Source organism: Pleurodeles waltl, chromosome 4_2, assembly GCF_031143425.1.
Source record: "Pleurodeles waltl isolate 20211129_DDA chromosome 4_2, aPleWal1.hap1.20221129, whole genome shotgun sequence".
In the NCBI taxonomy this organism is placed as follows: domain Eukaryota; kingdom Metazoa; phylum Chordata; class Amphibia; order Caudata; family Salamandridae; genus Pleurodeles; species Pleurodeles waltl.
Window position 1 is genome coordinate 492,580,685 of NC_090443.1, and position 13,313 is coordinate 492,593,997.

The following is a 13,313-nucleotide window of genomic DNA, read 5'->3' on the forward strand; positions in this document are numbered from 1 at the left end:
GCAGAGATTGCAGTCTTTGTATGGGTCACACTGGGCAAATTTGTGGTGGCAGTTCAGGCAGAATTTAAAGGGGGTGTTTTCCATGACCACTATCTTGCGTCATTCTCCTGCCACGTGAAAAATTCCATCAGCGTCCCTTGAGGGGGGATTATGTCTGTCGATTCCCCTTCTCTCTGTCGCTCTTCTCTTCCCTTACGATATTTGTTCACAAAAAGTACCTCGATTTTTCTTCGACGTTGGCCCAAAATACTTTGGAGCTCCCCCTTTTGTTTTTAGACCCAACGAAGGGAAAAAAAATCTGAAGATGGCTACCACACACAGTCACTTCCACTGCGCCATCTGATGTCATGCAAGGGATGAACCAAGCACCAAACGGTGGTTGACGACACCCAAAAGAGGGAGGTGAGACCCGATGATTATCTTCTTCCACAGTGTTTAGTAGATTTAGTCTTAATGGCCACCAAATGTCCAAGGGCTTGGAAGTGTTTGGGAGAAACGTTCCATATTGCTCTGATTGCTTGTAACAATATGTTAATTCTTTTATCCAACCCTGAAGTGATGGAGTCTGTCCTCCACCCCAGTAACACAACACCTCTCTTTATGCTATCAGCAGAACCAGTGCTGGGAATTATTCAGCATTTGGGGGAATCCCCTTGACCCAATAGAGGAACCTTAGGGTCCATTGAGATGGCCAGTTCTGTAATGTGCAACTGTGTGGTCAATACTACACACCAATAGTTATTAGTTTGTGGACACTGCGATGCTAAATGCAAAGTTAGCATTGGGGTCCCTGCAGCACCTACAATATGAGTAATCAAGCAATCCACATTTCAAACTGAGAGGGGTATGGTATAGTCTGTGGAGGTACTTAAATGTGGATCATTCTATAGCAACTATTCATAGATCGAGCACCTACTTGCAAACAGCAATACACCCAGTCTGTGTTGGTTATCAGATCAACAATGTCAGCATTCCATTTACCTTTCTAGGTAGGAACAATCACTGGCAACTCCCTCTGAACCACTGAGTACAGCTTAGATGTCATGCAATTGATGGCTATTGACGAGAGCACTACAGTGAGTGCAGACAATTTTTTTTTCAATTTGGTTTATAAATTGGTATGATTTGTATTGCCTGACATTAGGAGTTATTAGCTGGTTTTACAAGTAATCTCTAGCTCTTATACATACACAGAGAGAGAGATCAGTATTGTTGTATGCTTCTAGAGTATAGTGTTAGCGTCCAAGCTTCCCCATACAGAGTAACCCATAGGTCTCTGACAGATATTAAGATCAAAAGTATATACAAGATATGGATGTATTTCAGATAGATTTGCTTCCCTGTGGGTAGAATAAATGTCAATTATTTATTCTTCTCTTGGATTAGGAAACCTTGCAGACGTGTGCCTTTTACCCCCAAATAACGCAGTTTGGGGTACAAAAATACCCATGACATTAGGAAGAAAAGTCCTAGGATGGACTGGAAAAGCTGAGCAACTCTGCTAGGTTTGCTGCAGCCTGCTTTGTGCCAGTGTGTTGAGGTAGGATGAACAGTACTCCCCTTTGTAATCTGAGTGCTAGCTGGCTTTGAACATGGATCCGATGGCACTGTCAAATGCATCAGGAGGGGGCTCCACATTCCAGACTTCGCCCACTCACTTCTGACTCTAATGTGGTATCAGAAACAAACAGGTACATAGTGCCTGCTTACCTTATTATGCTGTTTCCCATAATTCAGCATTACCAAACAGGGTGTCAGGTTTTTTTTTTTTTGTAAATCTGTTATACGTGAAGCATTGTTCTTGTGTACACAACTGATACTATGTCTCGATTACAGACCAAGATCCTGGCTAATTGCCTGAATTGTGTGATCGTAGGCAAATCACCTCTTGTTGAATCATTGTAATAGTTTGTAGCACCTAAAAGCGTTGGATTTCATGGGGCACTTCACAGAAAAAAATACACTCCTATATAGTTTGATAGCTATGCTGTTGCTACATTTATGTAATTTGAATAACATTGTATACTGCAAACCACACACTGAATTCTGACATTCTGCAGAGGTTCATAAATATTTCTCGTTTTAGGTTTAGTTATTCATTTTCGTAAACCTCATCCTGTGCTTTAATGTCGATATACAAAATGTTTAAAAACTAATTGTTGCAAGCCATTTTGATTGACAAGAACTGTAATTTTAAACATCCTTAGTAGCAGCTTTCAGGTGATTTTTTACAACGGCTCGGTTCTAGGTTTGTCCTGCCACTTAGCACAAACCAGACCACTCGCTTATTTTCAGCTCGTCCCATGGATTTTCTGGCTGCCCAACCCTAGTGCTCCAGAACGGACCGGAAGCAAGCTGTAGGAACTAACGGCAATCAGGGGACTCAAAGAAGAGGGAGCTGAACTGCCCAGTATGAGGGCGAGCTGCCTCCCCGCTCCCGTCCCCAGACCAGAATGAACTGCCCAGTATGAGGGCGAGCTGCCTCCCCGCCCCCTCTTCTCCCCAGACCAGAAAGACCGCCACAGGGCCCAGCTGACTGGAACATGAAGATGTCTCCAGCAAAGGATCCGCCCAGAGAACCTCATGTGTGTTGCAACCCTGCGGGCAGAATCAACCAAAAAGCAAATGGGTTAAGGAGCTCCAGAAAACCTTCTATGGCTGTGAAAATGGTGAGATTGCACTTGCCCCGACATGCCTGCACAGTACCGGTTTTGTTTGTATATGTGGGAAGCTTGCACTGTTATCACATTTAGAGTACTTGTTCTGTGGATGATCGCTGTACCAAGAGTATATGAAGCTCTTCCATTCACCTGCGCTTAAATAATCACATTTTGCACTGTATTTCAAAAAGGTTTTGGCAAAGCCAATAGGTCCTGCCTAGGAGAGAGCTATTTTTTTTTTTTGTCAATTTCTTTTAGCCACTTTGTACACCACTGCCACTGCTGAGCAGCATGGCTGACATTTTGAAAAATAAGTGCTCTGATGCAGGTCAGCGCTGACCTTGACGAACAGTGATCTGTTTTCTTAGTATGGCAATATTCTCTGCTGTTTCAAAAAAAAAAAAAAAACATTTTATTATCTAGGTCCACGCTGAAGTTTGGCATGTTGGCTGCTAATGAGGACAATACCAAAAATGCCATGCAGAACAGAGAGCATAGCGCCATTTGCATCTTTGTAGCATCTTGAAACCTGGTGTAGCTTTTTTTTTTTTTTTTACCCCCTGGGGGGGACAGGAGGAGGCAAGCAACACAGGGAGAGGTATTGGGGGTGGGGGGGGGGGGGGTTGAGACAAACAACAACACAGGAAGGAAAGCATGGACCAACACAGGAAGCATGGACCAGACAAGCAACACCGCAGGAGGAGGGCGGGTGGGAGAGGTTCATGAATGGTTAAAGGGAGGTGAGGGTAACATGAGGGCTCTAGGTGGGTAGAGAGGTAAAGGCAGGTTTTGGTGACTTGAGGATTCATTGGGGAGAAAAGGTAAAGGGAAATTAGTGTGACTTGAGGGTCCAATGGTGAGCCCAGGTAAAGGAACAAAAACCAGTCATATGCAACAAAGTTTTGTTATTAGTAGGGGATTGTATTCAGCTCTTTGAAATGCCAGGAAGATAAGCTTCAACTCTGATTGTTTCAGGTTGTCTTGAAAGCAAAATAATCAAGAAATGAATCAGTACTTGGTCCATGCCCCAGTAAGCAAAAGAATCACACAGAGACAAAGTGAAGCCTGAAAAGGAATAAAACGAGACTGACAAAGCCAACCCATGGTAAATACGGGCCGGCTATTATCCCCTTTTCAGAGGTGTTAAGAAACAACAGATCCTCACAAGCAAAAGTTAATGCACGCTGTCTCAATGAGACCTCAAAACACACTGCTCAACACTACTTAGCAGCCAACACTGTCAATCTCAAAATCGAGTAAAAGCACAAGAAACGGTATACAGTTTATTTTTCTCCTCATGTATTGACAGACAACATTAAACGTAAATAACAGTCATTATTTCTCCCTGAACACGGCAAGGGAAAGCAAGACCTTGCACTATCAAGCTCTGAAGAGTTAGACCCAAAAAAATAAATGTATGTTCAGAATTGTGTAAAAGAGCAAATTTAGTTAAAATCAAGATACAAATAAAATTGGAGAACAAAAAGACGACAGTCAAAACTCTGCTAAATTTAAACACAAAGGGTGATGGCATGCATAATTTTAACAGCCAGATTAGCCATGCATTTATCTCAAAGTGTTGTCCTTTTCCTTGAATTCAGTCTCTGGAACAATTGTTTTCTCTTTTTACTGGTACTTTCTTCCAGACCCAGCTGTTTGCGTGTGATATTACTATTTTTTTTGTTCCTTTTGACTTATTCAGATAAGAGATGGGCACTAACGACTAGGGTCATTTCGTCTTTGTAAAGACACTGCAGCCAGTCCTAACTCTAAAGGAGCATTACATTTTTTTTTTTTTAATTATCTTTAATGCACCAGGTGCACCTAAAACTGTGTCAATACACACAATGAGGCACTGGAATCCGTTGTCATACCTGCCACTGAGAAGCTCCATTGTAGGCCTACCCTGGAATATACCTTGCTAACAGAAAAAAAAAAAAAAACACACACACACACACACACACACACACACACACACACTCTACTCGCACTCAACAGATCAAAAACACTAAAATGAGAGGAAATAAAAAGTATGGAAAGTGCATCTGCTAAAGTGAATTTTGGTGAAGACATGACCAGTCACGCCCCACAGACATTCTATGGACGTATGGATCTCATTGGCTGTTCGTTGAAGTTCTACATAGCTTCAGTAACTTTTCTAGGGGAAAAATCAATAGGAAATCCCGCAGTTTATGGGCGTTCGGAGAACATCAATAATCACGCACAGAAAAACGTAGTCTTGAATTGCTGAGATTACCTACCAACTTGATTAAAAGAAGAAAAAAAAAACCTATCATTTTTAAATCTATACCTGGTTTAAAAACATTTAGGCGAGGGAATGATGGATTTGCTTTGATCGCAGGGAAGCTGTCTCTACCTATGGCCGCACAAGAACTGCAAATACTAAACCTGAGAATGAGGGATAAAAAACATTTAGAAAAATAACCCAAATTCAATAATCTCCATTCATTAATATGGGCACATAAAATCAGTTGGAAGACAATTGTGATAAACGAGCAAATGCTGAATAGAAAGGAATGGATGGTTATGGAAATATGGGATATCTGGCACTCAACAAGTAGAATAAAATATGCAAAATGTTCATAGAAAATGAATACTGCTATGGAGAGAAATCCCAATAAAACCAGTTTTGGTAACTCACAAAAAAATCACGTCTAAAAGAATGTAAGAAATGCCTTACACTTTTCGCCCTCATTGTTCTTCATTGCCGCAGTGCCCTCCCTTTCACCCCGGTCAACTTATGGCTAGTGAAGACCCCCTTCACTCTCTTCCCAGTTTCAAAAGTCCAACAGGTGTTTTACTGGGGTGTCAGGTCCAAGTGCAGTGAAACACAGGAAACAGAGTAGAAGAGGATAGTATAAGAATAAAAAGAACAGAGGGGGAAAGGAAAGTTCTTTCTATAGAATGAACTATCTAAAGACAAGGGAGATGGGAGGGGTGCACAGAAAATTGGATAATTTCAAAGATAACCACTTCTATAGCTTCTCCATCTAGCATTCATAGGCAGCTTTCCAAAATGTGGGCTTCCTGCGACACGGTGCTCAGTGAAAGCGCTGCCGCCGTGGAAGGGTGGTGTGAAACAGGCTCTTGCCTCCGGCCATGATGTAGGTGACTTCCATCTCGTCAGGGGTAATCTCCACGAAGACGAAGCCCCCCATGGAGGAGCCTTGGGCATAGTAAAAGCGCAGGAAGCCCTCAGGGACTTTGCTTTCATGCTTGAGGGAATGTTCCATAAAGTTGCCAGCGCCACTCAACACGTAGCCAATGCCAACGTCGTCCTGAATGTACTGCAAAAGGAAACAAGCATTGGCAAAAATGAAAATGGTTGACTTTTGCACAGCACATGGACACACAAGTACCTAACAGAGGGAAACGAAGACAGAGAGGCAACCCTGCAGACGTTCAGCCGAAAACAAAACCTAACACTCGGACAGGAACACATTTAATAAAAGCACAGGTGAACCAAGACCAACAGCCCAATCAATTGATCACAGAGACAGCACATGCAGATACCAATGTACAGAGAAGTGAAGGCTCAGACATGCAAAGTAAACACAGTGGCAAAAACACAGGTAGACATTAATGCATGTGTGTGGAAGTGGCGAATCGATGGATACACTGTCTGGCTTGCATGTGATGTGTATCACTCTGCCCTAACTGTACAACCTTTCTGAAATTCTTAGCCAGTTGGGAAAATCTACGACCACAGGTTTGTGTTTTAGGTGTGGCTACAAACACCTGTAGTTGTATGGAAGGCCAAATTAAATCAGTTCTTCAATAAAGTACCATGTGAAGTAAGGTCAGAGAGTGGCTTTGGATCAGCCCCTTCAGCCATTGGCTTTAATGTTTTTCGCAGTTTGGCATTAATTGGATGGGCTATCCTTGAAGGCCTGGGCATGGTGGGGGCATTTCCATTGTCCTAACATACTCACTTTACATTGGGTTTGATTTGTTTTTTTTTAATCATAAAGTAACGACGTGTGCACATGCATGCTTTCATAATTAAGCAACAAAATTATTGCCACTTTTCAAATGTATCTATTATGCAATATTTTGCTACAAACGCCGTTTAATTACTCCACTAACAGAAACCGTCTTCCGACTCCTTTTTATAAACTCTTTTTGAAGGCAGAGCTTAGCTCTTCTAATGCAGTACATTCAGGAGAGGGGCCCTCCTTTCAGCTTCAGCACTGCTGTAGCCCAAGATTAACTCCATGATGGGATTTTCATGTTTGGGACAGCTGAAGGAAACAGTTGTTCGATTGGCTTCGCCAATGCTTGTTTGAGGCTGATCAGTAACGCATTTACATTTTATCAGGGGCACCTATTACTTCCTAGAAAGTCCACGCTGCCTTGTCAAAAGAATTAGGGACAACCACGCAGCATTCCATTTGCCCACGTCTGGAGTATTTTCCGGGCTCTGCTCACCGGTCTTTTATTCCACTAGCAGGCCTGCAGTATCACACCAATGACAACATCCGAGGTCTAGTTCTTTGAGGACCCAATCAAGATTTAATACTGAGCACGGAGGCTCAGGACTTAATGAAAAAAATCCTGCACAGCTATTATTTGTACACAAAAATCCGGAGAGAAACTACGTCAGTTAATTATCTACCCTTGTGCCAGTCTTCCCCGGTAAGGGGCACTTCAACTTGGAGTTCAAATTCAAATGAAAGCAAAGCTATAAAATCCGTTTTTTTTTTTCGAAACGCGTGTTTTGAAAGTAGCATTTTACAACTCCCGCAACCAATAACACTGACTGGTCTGTAAATCTTTTTCCTAGCAACTGCTCTCCAGTGATGCCAAGTGACGCCCTGGGATGCCAGTTATGACTCGTGGTTGGATGACGACATCTGAATATATTAGGTGCCGACTGGTCTATTGGTGTCAGTTCCTAGAACATCTTCTTCACCCCTTCTAGGCACGCATTGAGGCATCGAGGGAATATCAATGCCAGCGACAAATACAGCACGTAACATTATTGCATACTTCGAGGAATGATTAATTGCAGCAATAACTCATAGTGCAAGGTGAGAAACGTCTTCCAGATGGACTCATCATCCTGTAGTTTCAGATCCCGCAGTTTATGAATGAGTCCCAAAGCACTACCATCTAGGAAGGGGCATTGAGTTGTGTCAATTATGCCAATAAATCGGATGTATGACTTTACAACACGTGCCTTTACCACAAATGTAATGCCACTAGTTGGCATTTATAACGCGTTGCATTACATCATGGAGCGGATATATATGTGCATTTATCGGTGTGTATGTGTTTGTCTACACACATTTCATGTACATTGGGGGACGGGGGGGTCCAAACCATCTTTTTATTAAAAATATTTCTACATACATATTTTTCATTTATTTTGGGGGAACCCCACCAAATTCCCTATATTCCTTCTTTACTTCAACTCACCCCCTAAGCCCTAAAATTACTCCTACCTCCCTTTACCACTACAAACCCCTAAACCATAAAATTACCATTACTTCTCTTTACTTCTACTCATCCCTAAACCCTAAAATTACACTTACCTTCCTTCACATCTACCGAGCATTAAACCCGAAGATGACCATTAACTCATTTTACCTCTACCCTTCCCTAAACCCTAATATTGGCCTTACCTCCCTTTATCTGGTTCCACACCTAAACCTCTTTTGTAGCCAAAAAAATATGTTATTTAAAAGTAAATACTTTCCTGCTTGGTAGAGTACGGTGTGGTAAAAGGATCAAAATGCTTTCTGATGATAAAAAGCATTTTGGAAAAGGCATATCATGGTAAACACAGCTGTTGCCCCAATAAATTACAGAGTACAGCTGTGCTCAATCCTCCTGCAACATCAGCATGACTTCAGACAGAAGTTGGATGAGGAAATGTGAACAGCAGGCCTCAAGACCAGATGAACCAGAAAGCAATAATTAGGGAAGCATGCAGGGTGAAGTGTATGGTTCAGAACTTCGGACACTTTCTGTTCTGGATCGGGGTGAAAAGATCGAAACATGGACATCACAATCCGCAGACGATTGCCTCCATCACTTGAAGGTGTACTTCACCCACTCTTGGTGCTCCAGTGAGAAGCAGCACAGTATCTGATTTCACGTTGAGGGAATCTGTAAAGTAAGCTGCCAACAAGAACACTCGCTGTTGCTACGCCCACTGCCACAGGCGAATTGCCTCAAAGCAGGGTCTACAAACCCACATTGTCAAGACTGTTGGCTAAATGGACTGTGGTGGCGGTGTCCCATATGGTGTCCCACACAATATGGATAGTGCGTCTCAATATGGAAGGGAAAATGCCCACACCTCCTGCATGTTTATGTACATCTGCTTCTCTAGCATGGACCAAAGACCTCTTACTATCATTTTGCCTAGGCAGGCAAAGAGTCCATGACACTGTAGCTGGTGCCTGTGAAGAGCTGAAAGGATGACCCACCAAAGGTTGGAGGCATCCATTTACCAGTGCAGATCTGGATGAGCTGACAAAAGAGCCAGCACCTGAGTAGAGGCCCTTGTCATTGGGGCCACTGTTTCTAGAGTCACTACTGAAGGACACTAATTCACCTTTAGAGGTGTGGCAGCAGCAGAATGCATGAGGCTACCCGGCCAAAAAAGCACAGGATTGTCAAACCAGGATCTGAAGTTAATTGAAAAATTTGGGAATAATCACCTAACTATCGGCAATCCTCTGAGCCAATGACACATTTGGCAGGAAGAGTCAAGGTGACAGCTAATGCTGCGGAACTGTTTTGCAGACAACCTGGGTGCTTGGACGGATGTTCATACAGGCGAGTAATCTGCAGGAAGAAGTAGCCTTCAGAACTGCACATTACCTTATAATCTAAACTGTAAACTGAAATGAACCGACCGGTTTAGTAACGATTGTGCAATACGAGGAGCAACAAAGACATAAACAGCAACTTGGAAAAAGAACTGAAAAGCTCAAATTCTCTCTAATATCCCGAATCTCAATTCACAAGAAAGAATGTTGGCACTTGCGATGACGGACTTCTGGGTGCGCTGTTGTGTAGCAGGAATCCCAGGGGATTACCTAGCACCTTACCCTACTGTTTGTGGTTAAAAGAAAAAAAAAGGTTGCCCCTGAGGATTCCTAGAGTTTGATGGCTATGACCACAGGAATGAAGACAGAAGCACACGCATCTCTAGGAGGCAGGAAATGATAAACAAGCTATCTGTACGGAGATTCCCTGCGAAGTGGCAGCCATCAGGCCTTGTAGCCTACCTGCAGATTATGGTCATGTCCGCAGAAGTAGGCTGTGGCATTGTACTTCCTCAGCAGTGGTCGGAGGTGCTTAAGGAGGCAGTGGGTTGGCCCATGCTCAGCCACTGACCACACTGGGTAGTGGCCTGCCACGAGAAGGTAGTCGTCCTTGGACTCTGACATCTTCGTCTTCAGCCACTCTAGCTGCTGGTTGGCCGCTTCCTCACTCAGCGGTTTTTCGGGCTGCTGGCTCTGGAAATCATCCGAGTTGCCACATAGGGTAACTGTGTCGATCATCAGGATGGCCACGCTCACGTTGGTACCAGGGACGGTGAACTTCAGGTCATAGTAGTAGTCGGGGAAGTTCCTGCAAGTGGAAAAGACACCCAACTGTTAGTGCAAACAACTTATAAATTGCAGGCCTTGCATGTCTATACACTGGCATCGTGCAAGACCCTCCAGAGCCCAAATTGAGGTGGAAAATAAATAACATACGTGACTCCCAGCCCATTCAATCGATCTTACCTACCTACTGGTTAAAACAAAGTTTCAACCTTTACAACAGTACTAAATTTGACTGTGCAATACTAAATTTGACTGCAAGTCAAGATTTTCCTTTTTTTTGTTTTGTTCCAGTAACACCTTGCCTTTTCTACTTATTATCAGAGGTTTTTCAGCAAGTTAGTTTCCATGTGGTGATGGTAGAAGCCAATCCTTTGAGTCTCTAAATAGGTTGTGCCATGAAGAATCCTACACATGGTCATTTTCCACTCACAGGGTCCCAAAGAACTACTGCAAGAGTGGCAGCACAAAAAGTAGTTTTTTTCATTTTGACCCAAAACGGCATTCTTCTCTACACTACTCCACAAAGACGAGATGGTCATGGTACACCTACCCTGCTCCCTTGTACTTTTTTTCCCCTTATAAACTCAAAACATGTACAAAGCCATACAAATTCAGCTGTTACAGTTAGAGTTAAAGTAACTATAGCTCGTGCCCCCGCCATGCAGTTTTCTCATCAATAATTTTACTGCAAATGTTACAGCGATATTATCAATGATGTCATAGAAGATGTCAGGAGTGATGTAATATCGGGGGTAATTAGCAGTGCATGGCAAAGGCGCGAGTTATAGTTACTTGAAATAACTAACAGCTGAATTTCTACGGTTTTGTGCCTGTATAATCTGAACCCAACATCCCTGTAATATTTGTTTTTTTGTGTGTGAATTTTTAAGGTTTTTAAAAAAAAAATCTATTTCAAAACTAGAACATCCCTGTAACCTTTGTCTTTGCCAGCAAATGTATAGTTTTTTTTTCTTCTCTTAAATGTTTAATAAGATGCCCATCGCAATGCACGGTGGGGAAGAGGGTGTGGATGCAGGGCCTGGCATTGTGCTGCCCCCACACAAGCTTGCTGCTCCTGCCCCGACGACTCCTTGCCATCCACTGCCTACGTTCATGCCCTGCTCTTTATTACAGCCCTGTCTGACTGTTCTGCCACTGCCCTTCCCATCCTGCCCTGAACAGTTAGCTTGCATCTCCATTCACCTCCTCCCTACTCTCTGATGTCCATACAGCGCACCAGCCCCCTCCTTTCTGCCCGGTCTGATGTGCAGATACTGCCCTTCATTTAGCATGATGTCCCTGCCCACCCTGCCCTTCGTTACCCAATTACATGGCCCATTGTTGCCCACCTGCTTAGCCTCTGTGCGTAGCTTGCTGCCCCTACCGTCCTTCCTTTGCCCTCTGATGTCTGTGTGCATGCCCATGCTTCCTCACTTTTGCCCTCCATGTTCCACAGGCCTGCAACTGCTTCTCCAATCTACACTGAGTGTTCTGTTGAGCTTCCACTGCCCCTCCAGCCTGCCTAGCATGGTCAGATGGCTGCCGCCTGTCCCTGCCACCTCTACCCTGCTCGTCCAAGTTCCATGCCCCTGGCCCCTCCCTCTAGTCCTTCACAATCAGTTTTGTTGCCACTTTCCTCTGCCCTCCATGCGCTGTAACTGCTCCCTCTGCCTGCTCTGTGTGGCCTGTTGTGAAGCCTCTTCCCCCTCCCTGTCCTCCATGGTCCTTGTGCATGCTCCTGCCCGCTCCCTCTTGCCCACCATGGCTGTTGTGCTGCCACTACCCCTCCCGCTTGCCATGCATGGTTTTCTGTGCTGCCCCATACACCCTCCCACCTTCCCTCTGTTGTCTGCATGTATGCCATTATAGTCTCACTCTTGCCCTCCATGGTGTGTTGTGCTTCTAGTATCCATCCTGCCTGCCCTCCATAGTCAGCTGGCTGCTCCTGCCCGCTTTGCCCTTCGTTTTACATGTGCAGGCCCCTACTCACTCCCTCCTTGTGTGGTCTGTTGTTGTGCCCCTGTCCACTACCTCCTGCCCTTCATTGTTTGTTACGCTGCAACAGTCCCCCCTTCTGGTATGGTCAGCTTGCTGCCCTTGTCTCTTTGCCCTCTGCTATGCCAGTCCCTGTCCCCTCCCTATTGCTTTCCAAGGTTTGTTTGCTGCACTGCGTCCCGCTTGCCCTGTGTGGTTTATTGCTGTGCTGCAACCCCCGACACCTGCCCTGTAAGGCCAGTTTGGTTCCCATGCTCATCTCCTTCCTACCCTCCGTTATCCAAGTCCATGTCCCTACCCCATTTCTCCTGCCCTCCATGATCCAATGTACCGTATTTGCCAACATTTTGAACTTGGTAAGAGGGAGATTTTGATAAAGAAGCCTGAAAATTGATTTTCCTCATTTACTTACATTGAAAAAGAGGACATTTTAGGCAGGAGACAGATAAAATAAAGCCTTTATGGTTGTACTGCCACTGCCAATGCCACTGCCTTTCTTCTGCCCTCAATGGTCTGATTTTGTGACAGCCTCTCTTGCCTGTACTGCATGGTTGGTTAGTTGTCCCTGCCTCCCTTTTCTCTGCCCTTAGTGGTCCATTGTGGTGCCACTGCCCCTCCCGCCTGCCCATCGTGGTCAATTTGTTGCTACTGAACCCTCTTCCCTGCCCTCAATCATTCAAGTCCGTGCCGTTGACCTCTGTCGCCCCGTAGTATTTTAATGAACAACTAGATTGCTAACATTCCATATTTATTACAAAAGTCTGGCATGCCTGACAACATCTTGATGTTATCAAAAGTATAACATCTAAAGCATTTCCATTAGAAAATTATAAAAATGAGAGGATATTATTTCTACAAAATGGTTATTGCTCTAAAAAACTAAAATGAGGACATATTGTCTGAGTTCTCAAATAGTAACCAAACACTATTACATTTTTGCTATTTTTATCAGTTGATCACTTGCTTATATGTTTCACTTAGGGGAGAGGATGTGGTATTACAGCCTGAGCTGCAGACTTTGCAACTGGGAAACTAGGTTTGTGTTTAGGTGTCAGCTCGACATCCTGCGATT

The 13,313-nt window shown here is 44.0% G+C and overlaps 1 protein-coding gene across 6 annotated transcripts in view; it reads right to left on the minus strand.

Annotated features, from left to right (window-relative positions):
- Positions 1-3,930: 3,930 nt before the first annotated feature.
- ACP5 (acid phosphatase 5, tartrate resistant) overlaps positions 3,931-13,313 on the minus strand; it is a 40,752-nt gene continuing 31,369 nt past the window's right edge. For all 6 annotated transcript variants that reach the window (XM_069231923.1, XM_069231926.1, XM_069231924.1 and 3 more), the window contains 2 exons: positions 9,923-10,268; positions 3,931-5,968 (listed from right to left, as the gene is read on the minus strand). In XM_069231923.1, the coding sequence (XP_069088024.1) occupies positions 5,723-5,968; positions 9,923-10,268 (592 nt within the window). In that variant the 3' untranslated portion in view covers positions 3,931-5,722. The remainder of the gene's footprint in view (positions 5,969-9,922; positions 10,269-13,313) is intronic.